The sequence below is a fragment of the Hypanus sabinus genome, chromosome 11 (genome assembly GCF_030144855.1).
Source record: "Hypanus sabinus isolate sHypSab1 chromosome 11, sHypSab1.hap1, whole genome shotgun sequence".
NCBI classification, from domain to species: Eukaryota; Metazoa; Chordata; class Chondrichthyes; order Myliobatiformes; family Dasyatidae; genus Hypanus; species Hypanus sabinus.
This window is the reverse complement of record NC_082716.1, coordinates 107,125,482-107,149,322: the sequence shown is the minus strand read 5'-3', so window position 1 is coordinate 107,149,322 and position 23,841 is coordinate 107,125,482. Positions and strand designations below refer to the sequence as shown.

General features: G+C 47.5%; 1 protein-coding gene and 1 long non-coding RNA gene across 6 annotated transcripts in view; one reads left to right on the top strand and one right to left on the bottom strand.

Moving 5' to 3' along the window:
- zgc:85932 (uncharacterized protein LOC405875 homolog) overlaps nt 1–17,511 on the top strand; it is a 118,725-nt gene extending 101,214 nt beyond the window's left edge. The window contains exon 20 of one of the 4 annotated variants that reach the window (XM_059985039.1): nt 15,804–17,511. In XM_059985039.1, coding sequence (XP_059841022.1) covers nt 15,804–15,958 — 155 coding nt within the window. In that variant the 3' untranslated portion in view covers nt 15,959–17,511. Of the gene's footprint in view, nt 1–12,995; nt 13,094–15,803 lie in introns of those variants that run through there. The other 3 variants (XM_059985040.1, XM_059985046.1, XM_059985045.1) reach the window with 3 other exon arrangements.
- LOC132402253 (uncharacterized) lies at nt 1,395–11,181 on the bottom strand. 2 transcript variants are annotated; one of them, XR_009514857.1, is made up of 3 exons: nt 11,090–11,181; nt 10,008–10,224; nt 1,395–9,479 (listed from the first exon to the last, which is right to left on the bottom strand). It is a non-coding gene; the product is annotated as an uncharacterized LOC132402253 (long non-coding RNA). The 2 variants fall into 2 exon arrangements; XR_009514858.1 differs by having other exon boundaries at nt 11,127–11,157.
- Nucleotides 17,512–23,841: the final 6,330 nt, after the last annotated feature.

Here is a 23,841-nt window from a genome sequence, read left to right as displayed (position 1 = left end):
AAGTTATCCCCTTTGGTTGTGGGGTAATAACTGTTCCTGAACCTGGTGTTGTGGGACCTGAGGCTCATTGTGATCAGTGAAGTTATTCACACTGGTTCAGGAGCCTGATGGTTGTGAGGTAATAACTGTTCCTGAACCTGGTGGTGTGCAACCAGAGGCTCATTGTGGGATGTGAAGTTATCCACACTGGTTCAGGAGCCTGATGGTTGTGGGGTAATAACTGTTCCTGAACCTGGTGGTGTGGGACCTGAGGCTCCTTGTGGTGAGTGAAGTTATCCACACTGGTTCAGGAGCCTGATGGTTCTGGGGTAATAACTGTTCCCGAACCTGGTGGTGTGGGACCTGAGGCTCATTGTGGTGAGTGAAGTTATCCACACTGGTTCAGGAGCCTGATGGTTGAGGGGTAATAACTGTTCCCGAACCTGGTGGTGTGGGACCTGAGGCTCATTGTGTGAGTGAAGTTATCCACACTGGTTCAGGAGCCTGATGGTTGTGGGGTAATAACTGTTCCCGAACCTGGTGTTGTGGGACCTGAGGCTCATTGTGGTGAGTGAAGTTATCCACACTGGTTCAGGAGCCTGATGGTTGTGGGGTAATAACTGTTCCTGAACCTGGTGTTGTGGGACCTGAGGCTCATTGTGGTGAGTGAAGTTATCCACACTGGTTCAGGAGCCTGATGATTGTGGGGTAATAACTGCTCCTGAACCTGGTGGTGTGGGACCTGAGGCTCTTTGTGGTGAGTGAAGTTATCCACACTGGTTCAGGAGCCTGATGGTTGTGGGGTAGTAACTGTTCCTGAACCTAGTGGTGTGGGATCTGAGGCTCATGGTGGTGAGTGAAGTTATCCACACTGGTTCAGGAGCCTGATGGTTGTGGGGTAATAACTGTTCCTGAACCTGGTGGTGTGGGTCCTGAGGCTTCAGTACCTTCTTCCTGATGGCAGCAGCGAGAAGAGAGCATGTCCTGGGTGGTGGGTGTCCCTGACGATGGATGCTGCTTTCCAGCAACAGCATGTCATGCAGATTGTTCCATGGCTGGGAGGGCTTTAGCTGTGATGCACTGGGCTGCATCCACTACTTTCGGTAGGATTTTCATTTCAAGGGCATTGATGTTTCCATACCAGGCTGTGATGCAGCCAGTCAATACACTCTCCACTACACAGCTACAGAAGTTCATCAGAGGATTAGCTGTTTTAAATCCCTCCTCCCTCACGTGCGTTCACTGGAGTTTAGAAGAATGGGAGATGGTGGGAAGGTGAGGTCACATTTAAATCTATTGAATATCCAAAGGCCTAGATTAGACAGATGGGGCTCATCAGCTGTGGTTGGCAGTTCATCTCAGAGAAGGAAAACTCTGACCTCAAACCTCCTCTGCCTTGCATCTATACCCACTCATGAGGAAGGCTCTGGGAGTAAACCCCTAGGGAATATCCTGAGCTAGGGTCCTTAAGGTGGTCCTACACTGAATTCAACGTTGATGGTCAGTTCCTGTGATGTCACTGGTGCCAAACTGTATTGGTCTGTACTGTCTCTTTGGGTTCATCAGACACGTGAGTGGGAGCTTGCTACATGGGCAACAGCTTGCTTTCCATGGCTTGTGTATCTGGACAGCTACGGCACAACACCTGGCCCGGATCAACAGAGACCTACGGCAGAGTGGAAGTGGAGAGGATGTTTGCTGTGGTGGGAGAAGTCACAGCCTCAGAATACAAGGAATCCTCTTTGGCACGGAGATGAGGAGGAATTTCTTTAGCAAGAGGGTGGTGAGTCATTGCCACAGACAGGTGTGGATGCCAAGCCACTGGATATATTTAAGGCGGAGGCTAATAGGTTCTTCATTTGTCGGTACATCAAAGGTTATCGGAAGAGGGCAGGAGAATGGGGTTGAGAGGGATAATATAATAAATCAGCTATGATGGAACGGCAGAGCAGACCTGATGGGACCAGTGGCATAATTCTTATGTATCTTCTGGCCTTTTGGACTCGGCAGGGGGGGCGGGGTGTCATTGCGAAGCCCTCCAGCTTAGAGGCAGTGGTGTCACCCATCAACCCACAGATGACAATAACTAAGCTTCCAAGCAACAGTTCTGGTCATTGACCTGCACACTTAAGGGAACTAATTCAAACCGTGATGTTCCAATGCAGTAAGAATCCAAAACTGGCAACAAGCCAGTACCCATATACCCTGCGTTTACATACCCTGCGTTTACATACCCTGTATTTACATACCCTGTATTTCCATACCTTGCATTTCCATAGCAATTTACATAGCTTGCATTTACGCACCACCTTTAATTTAATAAAATGCTCCTGATTGCTTCCAGAGGAAGTTATCTTACAAAACCGTCTGCCGGACTATGTCGAGCTGAGCCTCTCTTTAATAAGGGAGGAAAGCAAAGGAAAGGAAATTACTGGCCAGTTAACCTAACCTCAGTGGTTGGGGAAGTGTTGGAGTCTATCATTAAGGATAAGGTTTTGAGGTACTTGGAGACCAATGATAAAATAAGTCAAAGTCAGCATAGTTTCTGTAAAGGGAAATCTTGCCTGACAAATCTTTTGGAGTTCTTTGAGGAAGTAACACGCAGTCTGGACATAGGAGAGGCAGTGGATGTCATTTACTTGGATTTTCGGGAGGCATTTGATAAGGTGCCACACCTGAGGCTGCTGAACGGGATAAAATCCTATGGCGTTACAGGGAGGATACTGGCATGGATAGTGGAATGGCTGACAGGCAGGAGGCAACCAGTGGAAATAAAGAGGGCCTTTTCTGCCGGTGACTAGTGGTGTTCCTCAGGGGTCAGTATTGGGACCACTACTTTTCACATTGTTTGACAATGATTTGGATAATGGATTTGATGGTTTTGTGGCAAAGTTTGCAGATGATATGAAGATAGGTGGAGGGGTAGGTAGTGCTGAGGAAACAATGCAATAATTTACAATAATAATGTATGAAATAATAGAACAGACTATCGTACTATAATGTGTGCTCTCCTGTTGAACAGAGATGAACTGTTGTATTTGCTTATTGCACTTGTCGGAAAGATTTTCTGTGACGATCCTTGTGATAGGGGAACTGAGTGAGTCTCTTCGAAAGGGGGCTCCACTGCTTATTCAGTAGGTCATGGAGAGAACGTGCCAGATCGTCCGTAATGACCTACTCTCCACCACTAACTCAGAAGAGTCCTGGTTGTAGCCAAGGACAGATCCAGCCTTTCTGAAGAGTTTAATTAGTCCTTTAGGATGACCGGCACCAATGCTGCTCCCCAACACAGAGCCGCAAAGACTGCACACAGTACAACAGACCGGAAAAGATCTCCAAAGTCCTGCTGCACACATTGAAGGATCTCATCTTCCTTAGAAAGTAGAGTCTGCTCATCCCCTCCCCGTAAACAGCCTTGGTGTTGGGTTTTCCAGTCAAGTCTTACAGGCAATGACGGGAACCGAACCCAGGTTGCTGGTACTGTGAAGTGTCGTGCTGACTGCTTCGCTACTGTGCAGCAGGATACGTATGAAGCTCTTCTACACAGCCTGGTCCACCCACATGGCTCTAATTCAACTTTACAGTTTGAGTTTAATGTCCTCTGATTTGGCCTACTAAGCCACTCAGTCGTAACAGAATAACAATGTCAGCACAAAGCAAGAAGTACTTCTAATCCCTCAGGGGAACTGATGACCAGAGCTCGGAGTGGGGCTGCCAGCTTCCTCTATACCCCAAGGACAAATTAAAATTTTAAACATTCTCCGAATTCTTTTCACACAGCGCCTTTGAGTTAGGAGAAAAGAGCATGGAGCTCTCAGTGAAATTCGCCATTCCTCACTGCAATCTACAGCTGGAAGGATTTGTTTATTGAGATACAGTGCAGAATAGGCACTTCCGGCTCTCAAGCCACACTACCCCGCAATCACAGGACAATCTACAATGACCATTTAACCTCGCAAGAGTAGCAAGAGTGGGAGGCAGTTAAACAAATAGAACTGGCAGTGGCAGGAATTGAACCCACGTCACCTGTACTGAAAATCGTTGTGCTAACCACTTTACTGCCGTGCAGTGAGACCTGAGCAATTAGATCAAGGGTTCTTAACCTGGGGTCCACTGACCCCTTGGGGGTGTCTCAGAAAGTCAGCGTCCATCATTAACGACCTCCAGCACCCAGGTCTGCCCTCTTCTCATTGCTACCATGGGGGAGGAGGTACAGGAGCCTGAAGATACACACTCAGTGATTCAGGAACAGCTTCTTCCCCTCTTCCATCAGGGGGGAGGTACAGGAGCCTGAAGACACACACTCAGTGATTCAGGAACAGCTTCTTCCCCTCTGCCATCAGGGGGGAGGTACAGGAGCCTGAAGATACACACTCAGTGATTCAGGAACAGCTTCTTCCCCTCTGCCATCCAATTTAGACATTCAACCTGTGAACATCACCTCACTTTTTTTTAATAGTTGTCATTTCTGTTTTTGCACATTTTTCAATATACGTATACTATAACTTATTTATTCATTCATCCATTGTTAAGTATTGCATTGAACTGCTGCTGCTACGTTAACAAATTTCACATCACATACCGGTGATAATAAACCTGATTCTGATTCTCTGGATACATTCCAGGGAAATCCGTTAACTTTAAGTCTTTATTTTCACTAACCTCTAATTGAAATGTAATATTTCCTTCAATTACGAATGTAAGTAACTGTGACTTGTCACCAATAGAAATCACAGAGGTTTTCATATCACATCACAGTTGTTACAAATATCGTTTACAGCACGCTCATCACTACTTAGAATTCAGAAGAATGAGGGGTGACCTCATTGAAAACTATTAAATGCTGAAGGCCTCGATAGAGTAAATGTGGAGAAGATGTTTCCTATGGTGGGGGAGTCTAGGCCAGAGGACACAGCCTCAGAGTAGAGGGACATCTCTTTAGAATGGGGGTGAGAAGGAATTTCTTTAGCCAGAGGATGGTGAGTCTGTAGAATGTGTTGACACAAGCAGTTGTGGAGATCAAGTCATTGGGTGTACTTAAGGCAGAAGTCTATAGATTCCTGATTAGTCAGGGCATGAAGAGATATGGGGAGAAGGCAGGAGATTGGGTCTGGGAGGGAAAATGGATCAGCCATGACGAAATCGTGGAGCAGACTCAATGGGCCAAATGGCCTCATTCTGCTCCTATATCTTATAGTCCTATGGTCTTAGCCCCTGAATTAGATGAACATCTCTTGACCTGTAAATGGCATGCATAGATATCGCACAATGTTGTACCTAGTGCAGCCACTCTTTCTGTGTGTCAATAAGGGATCATTTAAAGGCATAGTCTACAACTCAGTATTGCTTTGTCCAGTTCTCTGCATTGGTCCCTCCATGCCAGACAGGGAAACAACTAGTTAGAAAGCTCTCCATGGTACATCTGGAGAAATTTGCCAGAGCCTTCCTTCTGGTTTAAGATGGCACTACTGGAAGCGAGCAAACACCCGCTGGTAGTTCGAAAGGGAAGAAATTTGACTAAAAACATTAATAATAAGACTCTTCCTGAAGCAAATTGTGGTAAACTTTCACCACAAACAACGAAGAGGTGAGGGAAAGCGAAGCGAGTTCGAGGGATGAGCTGTGCTGGTGCGTTGTAAAATTGGCACTGATGGAGTGAGTGAATCCGGGAGGAGGGGTTGAGGCAGAGGAGTTTCAGTGCCCGTCCAACTAACCCAGGTGCAAGGTTGGATTGCTCTAAGCACCAATCCCACTTGGAGTGGTCGAGAACGGCTTCGGGCTGGGCAGCAAGATCTATCCTGGAACGAATCGCCGGGCAGTGTGGCTGGGGCCCAGAGCATTTCACCGCAGGTCCTAATGAGAGGTATGATCCATTGTTTGGACAATTTAAACACGGGCCCAGAAAGACTGGAAAGGCAGGGTGTCGGGCCAATTTTACTTGCTGTCCTGCGATGTTCACTCCTCTCTCCACAGTGTTAAGACTGTGAGGCTGCCATGGCTGCTGTTCCTTGTGCCTGCGAGCTTTGCGGTGATTGGCCCCACTAATTAACCAAGACTGAGGCTTCGGCCTACTACGGGCTCCTCTGGGGAATCGGATCTCTGGACTCAGTTTAGTTCAGAATGCTGTTGCTGGCTTCTATTGTTCCCTTGATTTGTGTTTTTTTCTCTCTTCCTCTGCGCATTGAGGGTGGGCCTCGACAAATCTCAAGGTTGTATAATTTGTCCATTCTTTGATAATAAATGTACTTTGAATCTGTGTTTGGTGACATACCTAACCTCCTCAAACTCCCAATGAAGCGGAGCCACTGGTGTGTTTCTCTTCATGATTGCATGACAGAGGCCAGCCTTGTCTTCTTGCTTAGGAGATAGAAAAGTCCTGAAAGCAACAGACTTTAAACACAAAGAAAAGTTTGTCGGGTTTTATCGCTCCTTTCATGAGCCAGGCTCATCTGTGAGTGTCACATAGACATTGACATCTCACTGGGGTCTCTCCTCCCCATCACACCCCATTTGTGACAATTACGTGGACTTTTATATATGAAGAGTCCAAAGTATTGTTGCAAAACCCTACGCCCATACTCCAGTCCCCATCGGGTAAAGAGTGAGCAATTTCAAATTCCTGGGTGTCATCATCTCTGAGGATCTATCCTGGGCCAAAATGTCGATGCATCTACAAAGCAGACACAACAGCGACTATATTCCATCTGGAGTTTGAGAAGATTTACTGCGTCACCAATACACTCACGAACTTCTACAGATGTGGAGAGTATTCTGACTGGCTGCATCACTCTCTGAAAAGGAGTGGTGGGGTCATGGCACAGGATCGAAATAAGTTGTAGACAGTTGTAAACCCAGTGACCTCCATCTTGGACTTTTGCCTCCGTAGTATCCAGGACATCTTCAGGGAGCAAAACCTCAAAAAGGTGACATCCATCATTAGGGACCCCCATCACCCAAGACGTGCCCTCTTCTCATTGCGATCATCAGGGAGGAGGTACAGGAGCCTGAAGGCACACAGTCAATGATTCAGGAACAGCTTCTTCCCCTCCGCCATCCAATTTATGAATGGACATTGAATCCAAGAACACTACCTTATTCAATCTTTCCTTATAAGGGTCGGTCCCGCTTGGTGGTGCAATAATATCAGTGCCGTACTCCGGAGCAAAGGTTCCCGAGTTCAAATCCAAATTGGGTTGAGCGTCGAGCGAGCAACTCAGCCTTGTAAAAACAAGAATAGCTCGCTACGGAAACACCGTCATGACGGTGCCCCGATCACTCCACTGCCAAGTTAAGGGCTATTCTTATTATTAGGGTCAAGTTCTGGAAATATCCTTGTAAATTTTCTCAGTACTCTTTCAACCTTATTTACTTCTTTCCTGTAGGTGAAGATTGATGGGCCGGATGGCCTCCTTTATTCAAAATCATTTACGTATCATCGAAGTATACAACGAAATGTGTTACTTGTGTTAACAGCCAACACAACCTGAAGATGTGCTGGGGGCAGCGGGCACGCTATGGCGGCAGCATAGCATATACACAGTGTTTGGTACAACACAAGCAACAACAACAACAATAACACAATAAACAAAGCAACAGAACGATACCCTTACCACCCCCCAATGCCCCCCACTCGTACAAAGAGAGGCCTCCAACCCCAGGTCAGGCCGTCTCCGGGCCTCCAGCTTCCAGTAGACTAGTGGACTTGCAGACTGACAGACATCCTGCCTCCAGCCTCTGAACAAGCTGACTCAAGCTTTGATCTTCTGTGTGGAAAAAGTGGAAAGGGTTTCCAGTTTTTGGAGGTGAACAACCTGGACAGCAGGGAGACACAGCGGTGACCATAACACCTGAGGCGCTTAAGGAGATCTGACCTACCCTAAAAATTGCTGGCCACCTTTCAGCGATGTGTGACAGAGAGCATCCTGACGTAGGGAATGACGGTGTGGGACTCTAGCTGCAGCAAGACAGATCACAAAGCACTCCAACGGGAGATCAGGACGGCTCAGCACGTCGTTGAGACTCAAATACTGGACTCAGAGACTATCTACAACAACTCTCAATGCCTATGGCGGCTTGTAACATCATAAAAGACCCACCCCAACCCAGGCACTATCTGTTCAATCCCCTGCCATCTGGTATAGAAACATCTTAGCCAAGAAACAGCTCCTTCCTGAGGGCTGCTGTGCAGCTGAATAATGCCAATCGCCTTTGATGCCAATCCCCTGACTGGACTTGCCAATTGCCTTTGATGCCAATCCCCTCAAAGACTCTTGTTACGGACTCTCAAAGACACTTGTTGCTTGTAAATATGGGAATTTTAAAAATTAAGCTGTACTGCATGCATTGTAGATATCTATTTTGCAAGGACTGGAGGAGCACCACAACCTCGTCATCTTGAGCAATGCCAAAAAAGTTCTATTCTATATTAAAGATTCAAGATTCAAAGTAGATTTATTATCAAAGTGTGAATGCAGTGTACAAACCTGCCATTCCTCGTCTCCACAAACTGCCACAGAACAAAGAGACACCACGGAACCAACACATTCATAGAAAAACGTCAAACTTCAATGCCCCTCCCCTCACACGCAAATACCAGCAAAAAAAAAGAGTGAAAACGCAGAATACAAAACCCAAAATCAAAAGGCATATTTCAGTACAGTTCAGCTCAGTGTTTTCTACCTGCAGGCCGCCTGGTTCAAAAATCGCCCAAAAGTAGAAAGGGACTATGAAATGGATCATTATGCTGTTGAGGAATGAACATCGGCCTGAATACCAGATCTCCCTGATCTCCTGTCTTCAAAGGCTCTGAGATTCATTTATTGTCAAGGCATGTCTTCAGAATATACAACCCTGAGATTCATCTTCTCCAGATAGCCATGAAACGAAGAAAACCATGGAAGTCGTTCGTAGAAAAACATCGGACCCACCCTCTGCACAAAAATGAACGTCAAGATGACTACTAACACCCCAACCCCGTACAGAACACAACCAAGAGCCAAAGCACAAGGTCCTGAGTCCAGCCAGCATAGCTCTCCGGGTCATTGAGGCACGCAAGCCTCAAACCCCTTGTGGTCCTCTTGGAGGAGTAGGGTACTTGGTCATTGTAAATTGTCCTGTGATTAGAATAGGATTAAATATCTGGGTGGCTGGGCGGTGCAGCTCGTTGGGCTGGAAGGGCCTGTTCTGTGCCGGATCGTTAAATAAATAAATAATAAATTTTTCCCAAACGACACAGCAGAGGAGGTCAGAGGCTCAGGGTAAGGATCAAGAAGCTTGAAAAGGATCCAGAGAGGAATTTTCTCACCAAGAGGGGAGCTGGAAGCCAGAACGCAATCCCTGAGCTAGAGATTCTCGCGATCTTCAGAGATTCCCTTTATTTTTCACATGTACAGCGGAATACATGTCGTTTCACATCAACGACCAACACAGTCCAAAGATCGTGCGCTGGCTGGGAGGCAGCCCACAAGTTTCGCCCTGCTTCCGGCACCAATATGGCATGCCTGCAACATATAACAGAATAGTAAAGACTGCAGAGAGGAACGCTGGGGTCTCCCCCCTCCCCCCCCCCCCCCATTTGTGGCATTTCCCGGGAGCAATTGTATATGAAGAGCAGAGCCTGAAGCATTGTTGAGAATCCCTACCACCCATCCCGCAATCTCTTTCACCCGCTACCATCAGGAGGAAAGTACAGATGCCTTGGGACAAGGACTGCCAGGCCAGATAACACTTCATCCCTCAGGTTACCCTGCCGCCAGCGAGGTCTCGGCACCAGCACAGTGGGCTGTTTACTGCTAACTTCTGGGGTGTATGGGGTGTCCAGGGAGGGGAAGCACCTCTGGTGAAGGGGCTTGTCGTGTCCATTCCCGGGAGCTCACTCACTTGTGGTCCCCACCGCACACTCAGCTCTCACCTGTGGCTCCATGTTGCTGTTTGCACGTGACAGCAGCCACACCCCCCCCCCCCACCCCGCCAGTACACAGCTTCGACAGGCGGGCTAAACCAGGTGAGGCTAACCGGCAGCCTCATACCAGGTGAGATAGGGACGCGCCCGTCCCAGCATGCGGTCAGTTCCGGCAGAGTAGGCGGATGAGATCTGCAGTGAGTTCCAACAGCCAGGAAAGCGGTACTGCAACGGCCCACGTAGAGCGAAGGACATGACAAGGCACAGAAGACATCACGGTCATCCACTGCACCCTAGGAAGATCCCAGCTTGTGACGCTTGTTCATACTCCTGGACCTGGACTTCTGTTGAGAGAAGTGAAACGACTTTTCTAGTTTAAAAACTCCCGCACAGCTTTTCTCACATCGTCACAATGGGCAACAACCACTGTTAACCTGTGACCCACGTGTGTTTTGAGTGATATTTTATGAACTTATATGTGGTAATATTTTGGTTTACATGCTGTGTGTGATATATGCTTTGTGGGTGCTCCATGGTCCAGAGGAACTTGAACTACTAACCCTAATCGTACGGAGGAAACCGGTCATGGAGACAACGTACAAGCTCCTTACAGACAGCAGCGAGAATTGAACCCCTGTCGGTGGTCGTTGGTGTTGTGAGGCAATGGTGCTAACTGCTAAGCTACCGTGCCAACCACTTAAAAAGTACTAGACCAGCATTTAAATTGCCAAGGCATGGTAGGCCATAAGCCACGTGCAGGTAAATAGGATTAATGGAGATGGGAAGAAAGGTTGTCATGGAAACTATAGGCTGAAGGCCTGTTTCCATGCTATTTGGCTCTAATTGTGATCTTTTATATCCAACTCAGAAGGCAGGGTAATACGTTGAACCCATGAACACTACCTCACTAATATTTTCTATTTTTGCGCTAGGTAGGTCAATAGGTACATTTAATGTCGGAGAAACGTATACAATATACATCCTGAAATTCTTTTTCTTGGCAAACATCCACAAAAGCAGAGGAGTGCCCCGAAGAATGAATGACCGTTAAACGTTAGAACCGCAAACCCCACCCCCAGCTCACCCCTCCCACGCACAAGCAGCAACAAGGCAACAAACACCTCCCCCCACCAGCAAAAAAGCATCGTCACCCCCCACCGAGCACTCAAGCGTGCAGCGAGCATCAATAAAGACGCAGACTTGCAGTACCCCAAAAACTCCTCGTTCACTCGGCAATTCGACATACCACTGGATCTCTCTCTCTCTCTCTCTCCCGAATAAGGGAGAAAGCGAGAGGGGAGGTGTAACAAACAACTCACTGATTTACGATGGTCAAAGTCTGCTGCCTCGTTTTCTCCGAGCTCTGCGACCCGTGAGTCGGCCCCAGGAAGCTGCAGCTCTCTGGACACACAACCCACGGCAGCTAACCCGCTGCTCCTTACGGTCTGTGTTCTCCCGCGACGCCTCAGTCAGGGGCACCGGCCTAGAATCAGCACATCCCCAGAGCCACAAGATCCCGTTTATAACCCTGAAGGCCATGTCCTTGGCATATCAAAAATAAACTGAATACTGTATATATAGTTAGTGTAATTCACAGTTCTCCCCTCCCCCGGTTACCATGTTTTGCATTGCACTGCTGTTGCAAAGTTATCAAATTCATGACATTTTCCATTGCTATTAAACCTGATGCTGATTCTGAAACAGCACGGAATAGTCCCTTTCATCCCTTTGAGCCGGACTGCCCGGCGACCCACCTATTAGACCCTAGCCTAATCTCAAGGCAGCTTACACATTAACCTACTAACCCACATGCCTTTGGACTGTGGGAGGAAACCGGAACACCCAGAGAAAACCCTCGCGGTCATGGGGAGAAAGTACAAACCCCTCACAGAATGATGCCGGAATTGAACTCCGAACTCCGTAACGGAATACCCCGAGCTGTAACAGCATCACGCTAACCGCTACACGACCCGAAAATGAAAACTTTTTAAAAAAATTATTGCTTATTGAAATGAAAGCTAGACTGTAAATGCAGAGCCACTGATATCTATGCAAACTGCTGCATTCAGGATCAAGTTCCTGTCAAATTCTGGATTTTGCCAACCCGACACCATTGAAACATTCCAGAACTAAATCCCTGCTTACGGGACTTGGACGAAGCTGCTTGGAAAATACTACCAATGCTTACACATTACTTGTGAGTAATATGAGATTAGTTCCAGCTTGTACATATTAATCCATGTGAATGCAACTTTAAATTAGCACAGGCCAGAAGTTTATTATGCTAGCTATTTGATTTAGCAACAACTGTGACATTTACATTATTACTAGCAACTCAAATTAAGCTTCCAAGCACTGACGTTGGGATCTCACTTCCCAGCACAGAAGTTACTGATCGCGGCCATTCCATTTTATCAATTTGTACTGCCCTTTCACAAGTTCACAAACAAGAATAACATGGTTTATCAGCCTCACTTGCTCTTGGACAACACTCACAAAATGCAGGAGGAACTCAGCAGGTCAGGCAGCATCTGTGGAAATGAATAAACAGTCGATGTTTTGAACTGAGACCCTTCATCAGGACTGACAAGGAAGGGGGAAGAAGCCGCAATAAAAAGGTGGAGGGAGGGGAAGGAGGCTAGTTGAGGGTGATAGGTGAGGCCAGGCGGGTGGGAAAGGTCAAGGGCTGGAGAGGAAGGAATCTGATAGGAGAGGAGAGTGGACCAGAGGAGAAAGGGAGGGAGGAGGGGACCCCGGGGGGAAGTGATAGACAGTGAGAAGGGTGAGAAGTGAGACAGTGGGGAAAGGGGCGGGGGCAGAGTTAACAATTAGTAAATAGAGGTGCTCAAGCTCTCCATTCTACAGCAAGACCCAGAGGCCTGCAGAGATCATGACAGTCACGTTAGTGCGGGCTGACGGGGCCAGGCTCCTGGTTCAGTGCACACGAGGTGGCTTGTGTCCGCTTCTGTGCCGAAGCACTCTGTTGCTCTATATCAAAAAGACAGACCCATGTCCATGGTAGCTTGAGAGATAGTCTGGGTTTTTTTTTGCCAAGGTAACGTTAGGGTTTATTTTGAATTTATTTGTTAAATTGAGACATACAAATTCCTTACAGACAGACAGCGATGGAAGTTGAACCCAGGTTGCTGGTACTCTCGTCGCTATGTAGCCATGTTGGATGCCCCCCCCCACCCCTGAAACACAACCAGGGGTTCAGGAACTGGATGGCTGTGGAAAAGTAAGTGTTCCTGAACCTGGTGGTACAGAGCTTCCGGCTTCTGTCCCTCCCACCGGACAGTGGCGGCAGGAAGAGGGAGCAGCCCAAGTGGTGATATCAGATGTTGCTTTCTTGAGGAGGCACCTCCATTGATTCAGTTAAAAGAGTTACTTTAACAAACCTGACAGACATTATGAACAGTCCTGCTCTAACTGTTGTTCCCTTGTTAGAATCACTCAATTCAATTATTTTTCTCTTCCCATCCCTCTCCCCTACCTCTCTCCCTGTCCTTCTCTCCCCGTCTCTCTTTTTTTCTCCAACTATCTTTGACTCTCTCCATCTCTTTGTCTCTGTCACTCTCATTCTCTCTCTCTCTCCATACCTCCCTCTCCCTCCATCTTTCATTTCTCTCTCTCTCTTACTTCCTCTCTTTCTCTCCGACCATCTTTGTGTCTCACCGCCTCTCTCCCTCTGTCTTTCTCTGTCACTCTCCCTTTCTCATTCTTTCTCTTGCTCTTCCTCTTTCTGCCTCTCTCTCCCTCTCCCTCCTTCTCTCCCTCCCTCTTCCTCTCTCTGTATTCCTCATTCTCCCCTTCTCTCTTTCTCTCTCTATCTCACTTTCTCTTCTACTGTCTCTCTATTTCTCTCTGCTTCTCTCTTTCTCTCTCTCTCGCTCTCTATTTGCTTGTCTCTGTTTCTCTCCACCTCTCTCCCTCCATCTCTTGCCATTTCTCTGTCTCTCTGACTTGTTCTTTCTCTCTGTTTCTCTCTCCCCACCCCTCTCTCACTAACTTCTTCTCTCTCTCTGTCTCTCCCTCTCTCTCTCCCTCCCTGTCTCTCACGCTGACTCTCTCTCTCCCTCCCTGTCTCTCACGCTGACTCTCTCTCTCTCTCTCTCACTCTCACGCTGACTCTCTCTCTCTCTCTCTGACTCTCGCTGACTTATATATCTCTCTCTCTCTTTAGAGCTGTGTTGTACAGTACCCCACTCACTGCCTGCATTTTTCGTGTGTTTAATGCTTGTGTGAAGTGCTTTGTGCTTTTGACAGTGCTTAAATCAGCTGCCTGCTAGCCTCTGAGTCAGAGAGAATGAGGGTTCCAGTTTCATTCCTGAACCCCAGGGTGATCCATCCGTGCAGAACCAAGGGAACGGCGCACTCTCCCAATTGTCAGAGTTCAGATCAAATGGGTAGATCAAGATCTCAGCTGTCTCACTCTCAGATGTACAAGGCATCCTTTTGAAGAGAAGCAGGGTAGTTCTCCTCAGCGTCTTGGCCAAGATGTATCACTCAATCACCATTTCTAAAAGAAAACAGGATATCTGGTCATTATCGCATTCCTGTTTTGGAGCTTGGCTACTGCATTCCCTGCATTCCAACGGTGACTGAAACGGATGTGAAAAGCACTACAAAGATGTATGCCTTCATTTTCTTCTCTTTCTTGTTTACACATTCTTTTCAACTTTTCATCTTGCCCCTGTAATCTATTCCTAATTCCAGACTCCTTTTTCAGATTGTTCAACACCACCCGCCCCACCATGTATCTCTTCCCCAGCATGGGCGACAGGACGGAGTTACGTCTCTATCAAATAAGGTGTAGGGTGCATCGTCCCTCCGCTAGCCTGCAGGTCACCCCTGGGCAAGGTGTAGCACCTGTTTAACCCCCTCCCACCCCGGTCAAGGTCACATTAAGCCACGGGAGCAGGTCGTACGAGCAGGTGGCCAGTGCAGATCACAAGTCCTGGTTATGTGACCACTGACACCAGGCAGACAATCTCTGAAGGGTATTGATAATGGCTGGGGTCACCCGTCTTGTAAAGTCACTGCCCAGAAGAAGGCAATGGCAAACCACTCCTGCAGAAAAAATTGCCAAGAATAGTCATGGTCATGGAAAGGCCATGATCACCCACTGTGGTGAACTAGTATACCTGTCTGGACACGCCCCCCTCCGCTGACTGCTTCTGTGGCTCCTCCCACAGACCCCGGTATAAAGGCGATTGGAGGCACTGCTCCTCCCTCAGTCTCCAGGATGTTGTGTGGTGGGCCCTTGCTGCTGACTGCTCTCTTCCAGCTATAAAAGCCTATCTCACCTCACGTGTCCGAGAGTCACTGATGGTGCATCAGTGATCCATGGAATGACTGTTGGTGCCAGATAGGGTAGTTTGAGTATCTCAGGAACATGATCACCCACGTCGTATGACACGGCACAGAATGAATGAACAACACCCCTTTCTTGACCACTTTACATGCCCTCGAATGGAAAAGTAGTGGACACAGCCCAGTCTATCACAGGTAAAGCCCCCCTCCCACCATTGAGCACAACTACATGAAACACAGATGCAGCATCCATCATCAGAGACCCTCACCACTCAGGTCATGCTCCCTCTCGCTGCTGCCATCAGGAAGAAGGTAAAGAAGCCTCAGGACTCACACCACCAGGTTCAGGAGGTTATTACGCTCCTGAACCAAAGGGGTAACTTCACTCAACTTCACGTGTCCCATCATCAAAATGATCCCACAACCAATGGATTCACTTTCATGGACTCTTCATCTCATGTTCTCAATATAAATTGTTTATTCAGTTATTATTTTGTTTGTTTTTCTTTCTCTTTTTGCATTTGCAGAGTTTGTTGTCTTCCGCACATTGATGTTTGTCCATCTTGTTGGGTGTGCTCTTCCATTGATTCTATTGTGTTTCTTTGTACAGGTGGCCCCCGTTTTTCGAACGTTCCCTTTACGACAGCTCGCTGTTACGAAAGACCTACATTAGTACCTGATTTCACTAACCAAAGAGGATTTTCGCTTTTACAAAAAAAAGAGACACCCGCTTTATACATGTGTTTACCCCAAGAAAGACCATGACAATGAAGCCTTGTGCGGGCTGTTGTGTGCGCATGCGTGTACGTGCCGATTTTTTTTCTCTAAATTGATTGCAGCTACACCGTACATACTGCTTTACTACTTTATATAGGCTGTATACTTATCATATAATTTCTGCTTTTACTATACTATATGTTCGTGTTATTTTAGGTTTCATGTGTCATTTGGTACGATTTGGTAGGTTATTTTTCGGGTCTGGGAAGGCTCAAAAATTTTCCCCATATGAATTAATGGAAATTGCTTCTTCGCTTTCTGACATTTTGGCTTACAAATGGTTTCATTGGAACACTCTACCTTTGAATAGCGGGGGAAGCCTGTACTTACTGTGAATGCCCACAAGAAAACGAATCTCGGGGTTGTATATGGTGACAAATATGTTCTTTGAACTTTGAACATAGTCTATGTAAAAACCCTCGAGAATCTTCCTCCTTTTCTCCTACTTCCAGTACCCCTTTGCACTTATTTTGATTTATTTAGATACAGCACAGAACGGGCCCTTCTACCCCAACGAGCAGCCCACCCCTTTAACCCGAGCCTAATGGAAAGACAATGCCCAATTAACCTACTAACGGGTACATCTTTGGACTGTGGGAGGAAGCTGGAGCACCCGGAGGAAACCCACACAATCATGGGGAGAACAGTCAGTCTCTTTACAGATGGTGTTGCAACTGAGTAAAGGGCTTTCGGGGTTTGGGGGTCTTCTGCTGTTGCTTGCATTGTGTGTGGGGGAGGGGAAGGGGAGGAAGGCCTTGAGGCTTTGATGCTTCTATCACTCATCCTATGGGGTTTCTTTGTTTTAGAAACATAGAAAACCTACAGCACAATACATGTCCTTCAGCCCACAAAACTGTGCCGAACATGTCTTTACCTGAGAGAAATTACCTAGGCTTACCCATAGGCCTCTATTTTTCTAAGCCCCATGTACCTGTCCAGGAGTCTCTAAAAAGACCCTCTCATATCAGCCTCCACCAGCGTCGCCAGCAACCCATTCCGCGCACTCACCACTCTGAATAAAAATCTTACCTCTGACATCCCCTCTGTACCTACTTAGGAAGGAAAGGAAGGACATTAGGAAGGAAACGGTGATGAGTAGACTGATGGGACTGAAGGCTGACAAATTCCCAGGTCCAGATGGTCTGCACCCTAGGGCACTAAAGGAGGTGGCCCTGGAAATTGCGGATGCATTGATAATAATTTTCCAATGTTCCTTAGATTCAGGATCAGTTCCTGAGGATTGGAGAATGGCTAATGTTATCCCACTTTTAAGAAAGGGGAGAGGGAGAAAACAGAGAACTATCGTCCTGTCAGCCTAACATCAGTAGTGGGGAAGATGCTAGAGTCCATTATTAAGGATGAAATAGTGGCATATCTAGATAGCAGTGATAGGATTGGGCCGAGCCAGCATGGATTTACTAAGGGCAAATCATGCTTGACTAATCTGTTGGAGTTTTTCGAGGATGTAACCAGGAAGTTAGACAAGGGAGATCCAGTGGATGTAGTGTACCTCGGTTTTCAGAAGGCATTTGATAAGGTCCCACATAGGAGATTGGTGGGTAAAATCAGAGCTCATGGCATCGGCGGAGGGGGGGGGGGGAAGACATTGACATGGATAGAAAACTGGTTGGCAGATAGAAAGCAAAGGGTAGCGGTGAATGGGTGTTTCTCGGAATGGCAGGTGGTGACTAGTGGGGTGCCACAGGGCTCGGTATTGGGACCACAGCTGTTTACAATTTACGTCAATGATATAGATGAAGGCATTGAGAATAACATTAGCAAGTTTGCTGATGATACTAAGCTGGGTGACAGTGTGACATGTGATGAGGATGTTAGGAGAATTCAGGGTGACTTGGATAGGCTGGGTGAGTGGGCAGATACTTGGCAGATGACGTTTAATATGAACAAGTGTGAGGTTATCCACTTTGGGAGTAAGAATAGGAAGGCAGATTATTATCTGAATGGTGTAGTTAGGTAAGGGAGAAATACAAAGAGATCTCGGAGTCCTTGTTCATCAGTCACTGAAGGTGAATGAGCAAGTGCAGCAGGCAGTGAAGAAGGCTAATGGAATGTTGGCCTTTATTACAAAGGGAATTGAGTATAAGAGCAAGGAAATCCTCTTGCATTTGTACAGAGCCCTGGTGAGACCACACCTGGAGTATCGTGTACAGTTTTGGTCTCCAGGGTTAAGGAAGGACATCCTGGCTATAGAGGAAGTGCAGTGTAGATTCACAAGGTTAATTCCTGGGATGTCTGGACTGTCTTACGCAGAGAGGTTAGAGACTGGGCTTGTACATGCTGGAATTAAGGAGATTGAGAGGGGATCTGATTGAAACATATAAGATTATTAAGGGATTGGACAAGATAGAGGCAGGAAATATGTTCCAGATGCTGGGAGAGTCCAGTACCAGAGGGCATGGTTTGAGAATAAGGGGTAGATCATTTAGGACAGAGTTAAGGAAAAACTTCTTCTCCCAGAGAGTTGTGGGGGTCTGGAATGCACTGCCTCAGAAGGCAGTGGAGGCCAATTCGCTGGATGCTTTCAAGAAGGAGCTAGATAGGTATCTTATGGATAGGGGAATCAAGGGATATGGGGACAAGGCAGGAACCGGGTATTGATAGTAGATGATCAGCCATGATCTCAGAATGGCGGTGCAGGCTCGAAGGGCCGAATGGTCTACTTCTGCACCTATTGTCTATTGTCTACTGTCTACTTCCCAGCACATTAAAACTTTGCCCTCTCATTCTAGCCATTTCAGCCCCGGGTAAAAGCCTCTGACTATTCACACGATCAATGCCTCTCATCCATTTATACACCGCTATCAGGTCACCTCTCATCCTCCATCATTCCATGGAAAAACGGCTGAGTTCACTCAACCTATTCTCATAAGACATGCTCCCCAATCCAGGCAACATCCTTGTAAGTTTCCTCTGCACCCTTTCTATGGTTTCCACATCCTTCCTGTAGTGAGGCAACCAGAACTGAGCACAGTACCCCAAGTGAGGTCTGACCAGGGTCCTATATAGCTGCAACATTACTTCTCAGCTCCTAAACTCAATCCTACAATTGATGAAGGCCAATGCACCGTATGCCTTCTTAACCACAGAGTCAACCTGCGCAGCTGCTTTGAGTGTCCTATGGACTCAGACTCCAAGATCCCTCTAATCCTCCACACTCCCAAGAGTCTTACCATTAATAGTATATTCTGTTTAGTGGATGTCTGTGAAGAGTACAAATTCCAGGTTATATACTGTATACGTTCTCTGATATTAAATAAAGCTTTGAATTTTTGACCTTCAAGGCTCTGAGCTGTGAAACTGTTGCGCTAACAGCCACCCTACCAAGGCGCTCTAATTTTACAAATTTCTTTCTGAGGAGCATTGCCACACAAGTTCACCTTGTTATGGATTCGTCACACCCATTGTAAACACACAAGACTTGTGTGAAGGGTTTCGGCCTGAAACGCTGATTCTCTATTCTCCATAGATGCTGCCTGGCCTGCTGAGTTCCTCCAGCATTTTGTGCATTGTTCTCGCTCCATTGATTCTTACTGCATTATACTGATGGGTGTAGGGTTAATGGGAGGTGTCAAACTAACTAATCCTGCCATTCTACCAGAGCTGGAAACCAGTCCAGATGAAGGGTTTCAAGTGCAAAGGAAGGATCTCGATCTTTAACAGTTCAGTTGAAGAGTTCCTCCAGCACTTTGTGTGTTGCTTTGAATCTGCCAGCTTAGATTTAAAGCTCGGTAACAGGCCCTCCTGGCCCAGCAAGGCCACGCTGCCCAACCACACCCCTCTTCCAATGAACCTACTAACCGTGAATCTTTGGAACGTCATTGGGAACTGGAACACCCGGAGGAACCCGATGCAGTCACGGGGAAAACATACAAAATCCTTGCAGGTCGTGGTGGGAATTGAATGCTCCTCATTGGCACTGTAGTACTATTATGCTACTGGGCCACCACCTCTAGGCAGGAGTTACAACTGACTGTTGCTATATTTCTGACCCAGCCATCCAAACTAGGAGGTAAAGAAACTAACATGCAGAATTTGACAAGAAAGCCTGCAGCTACGATTGTAACATTTGTTTGTTTCATATTTATTTATTTATTTATTTATTTATTGAGATGCTGCGTGGAATATACGGGGAGAACATACGAAGCCCCTTACAGGCAGCAGTGGGAATTGAACTTGGGTCACTGATGCTGCAAACCACTATGCCACCCCACATATAGCACCATCATCATCGTGTGCCGTGTTGTATGACATGGGCAATCATTGTCTATGACTGTGATTGTTCTCGTCAAATTTTTCTACAGAAGTGGTTTTCCATTGCCTTCTTCTGGCAGTGTCTTTACAAGATGGGTGACCCCCCCCCCCCCCCCGACCCATTATCAACACTCTTCAGAAATTGCCTGGCGTCAGTGGTCGCATAACCAGGACTTGTGATCTCGTACGACCGTCCACCACCTGCTCCCTATGACCCTGATTGGGAAGGGGGTCTATATAGGTCACCCTTGTGCTTCGCAAGTGGGAAATGTTAGCAACTTCCAACCCTCAAGTTGAAAGACAGCAATGAGGCATGCCTGCTAAACTGAAGTCCTCACTTAACACCAGGATCAAATTTAGAATCTCTTTCCTGTACACCGGTTACTTTCTTCCCACCTCTTCGTTACATATACAATCGCTTGATTTTGTCTCCGGCTTGTGAACCATATTTGCTGATCTTTACATTTCGTGCGAAAGAAAAGCATTTCAGGATATATATTGTTTACATCTCTCTGACATTAACTTGGACCTTCGAGCCTTTGATGAGAGTGTTTGCCGGGGATAGTTTAGACCCAAATGCTGGAGTATCTGAGGCTAGGGTGGAAACACAGTATCAAACTAGGTCGAGGACAGAGCACAACACAAACACAAGACAATATCACCACTGGGCTTATGATTGAACACCAAACCTGCTCTTTAATTTCTCAATTCTTGGCACCCAGAACATGATTGCCAATGAGCGGGACCCTTAAAGGAGCCGAGCCAGCTACCCATACATCGGACAGGTAGAGCGTCTAAATTGCAGAAGCTGGCACAGCTGGGAGCATCTCATAAGAAGACCGCTTCTCCTGCAGCCGACTCCTGACGGCCCTGCAGGGCTCGGAGAGTTGGAAATGCTAGTTGAGGATGACAGCGGACCCAAGGTGTCTTTTCCAGGCACCCACCGCCTCTCCTCAGGTCCGAATCCTTCCAGTTCACAAGGTATTGCTGAAGTCCTCGAACAGTATGCGAGTCCAAAGTCTTCTCACCGTGAAGACCTGTTACCCGCTGATAAACCTGGGTGGCGCTGGGGCTAAGGGGCTGGTGCAGACAGGTGTTAAAGTAGAGAAGTGTAAGGTAGGGTTGATCTTTAGGGTTTTGGGGAGCTGCAATGTGTAAGCCACCGGGTTTACTATCCTCAGGAGTTTGAAGGGTCTGATGAACTTGGGCACCATCTTTCTAGATTCCACCCAGCGAGGCAGCATTGAGATGAGACTCCCGGCCACAGGGACACCAACCTCGGCCTCCTGTCCCAGAAAGAGAGGTGGCGCATAACCAAACTCAGACAGCGGCTTCCTGCGCGCCGCAGAATGCTGTGAAGGACTCTCATCACACAAAATGTGTGACATCCTGTGCACTGAATGCTATACAACCTCTGCCTACATCAAACGGTCACACCACTCATCAGGTCTTTCTGAGGCCGGGCATCTCAGGATACGTTCTAAATCTTGGTGGGTACACTCCGCCCGGCCATTGGATTGCAGTGGAAAGATTTGGTGTTCCCCCCCCCATCAGCTTGCAGAAAGCCCTCCACAAATGTGAAGTAAGTTCGGGACCACGACCTGAGACAATGTCCGCCAGGAGCCCATGGATCCTGAAGACCTGGTTTCCAGGACAATTTTGGCCGTCTCTGCCGCAGATGGCAGCTTCTCCAAGGCAATGAACTTGCAGGCTTTTCAAAAACGGTCGACAATGACCATGATGACCATCTTCCACTTAGATGGTGAAAGACCCGTGACAGTCCATGGAAACATGTGCCAGGTAAGGGGTGGAGGGGTCCTTGAGGTCAGATATGGGGATTCTTGTTCCAGGCGCACACCTTGCATGCCTGCACATACTCTGATCTTCTTTTCAGGCACAAATACCTTCTCTTGATAAACTCGAGGGTCCTGGCAATTCCAGGGTGAGCGGTCATTCTCGATGAATGCCCCCATTGGAGTAGCTGGGACGGGACGGAACTTGGGACGAGCAGCCGACCCAGAGAACTGTTCCTAGGAATCTTCCCCTGTGCTTAGGCCCACGAACAAGAGTGTCAATCCCCCAACAAATTGGCAGTACCACCCTGGCTTGGGGCAATTTTGGAGGTAGGCTGCTGCCCTCGATCTGGTTTGTCAAACTGGCGGGACAAGGCTTCTGGCTTCTGGTTCTTCGACCCCGGTCAATAGGTCAGGATGAAATCAAAGCGATTAAAGAACTAAGACCCACCCGGCTTGCCTGGAATTCAGCCCCATGGCCTCCCGAATATAAGCCAAGTTTTTGTGGTCAGTCCAAATGATAAAAGGGTTCTTGGCCCCCTCTAGTCAGTGACGTAATTTATAAAGGCCTGGAAAATGGCTGGAACATTCAGAAGGCCGAAGGGCATAACCAGGTACTCATAGTGCCCCATCTGTGTATTGAATGCAGTTTTCCACTCATCACCAGTCCGGACCAGATTGTAGGCGCTTCGTAGGTCTGGTTTTGCTCGTTGGAACATCTCGAAGGCCATATTCATTAGGAGAAGGGGATAGAAAATTCTTTATGCAATTTAATCCCCTGTAATCAATGCGTAACCGCAGGTTCCCACTTTTCCTTTGTATGAAGAAAAGATCTGCGGCAGCAGTTGAGGCAGGAGGCCAAATGAAGCCTGGGGCAAGAGCTTCCTTTATACCCTTCCACTGCATTTCTCTCTGGGCCTGAGACCCCGTGGGGTGACAAGCACCAGGCAGCAGGCCTATGGCACGGTCGTAGGGTCGGTGCAGTGGAATAGTCGAAGCCCTTCCCTTGCTGAAGATCTCCTCTAAACCCTTGCAAACAGAGGGGACTTCGACCCATTTGGGTGTTTCAATCTCCTCCGGACGTTGCTTTGAGAATGAGCCCTGAGGCTTCCTAGTTGGCAGGGTGATTCGACAGACCTCAGAGTCCCCTCCCCTTAGGCTCACAAAGCTCGTTTGTGGAATCAGAGTCCAAATCCCCGTATGTATCCCCAGGCGATGGCAACAGGGTGTTATAGATTCCCGCCCAGGAATCCGAAACACACACGCAATCAACAGTCTGAAACACACATCCACTCACAAGTCTGAAACACCCCCCACTCAACAGTCCGAAACACACTCGCGCTCAACAATTAGGAAAAACACCCCAATCAACAGTCCGAAACACACCCGCACTCAACAATTAGGAAGAACACCCCAATCAACAGTCGGAAACACACCCACACTCAACAGTCACAAACAAACCCCCACTCAACAGTTGGAAGCACACCCTCACTCAACAGTCCGAAAAACATCCTCACTAAACAGTCCAAAAAACACACCCCAATTAACAGTCCGAAACACACCCACATTCAACAGTATGAAACACATCCGCACCCAACAGTGCAAAAGCACAAACCTTCACTTAACAGTCCAAAACCCAACCCCACTCAGCATTACTAAACACACCCAAATAAACAGTCCAAAACACACTCCAATCAACAGTCCAAAACACACCCCCACTCGGCACTCTGAAACACATCCCCAATCAACATTCCAAAAGACATCCCAATCAACAGTCTAAAACACACCCCCACTCAACAATCCGAG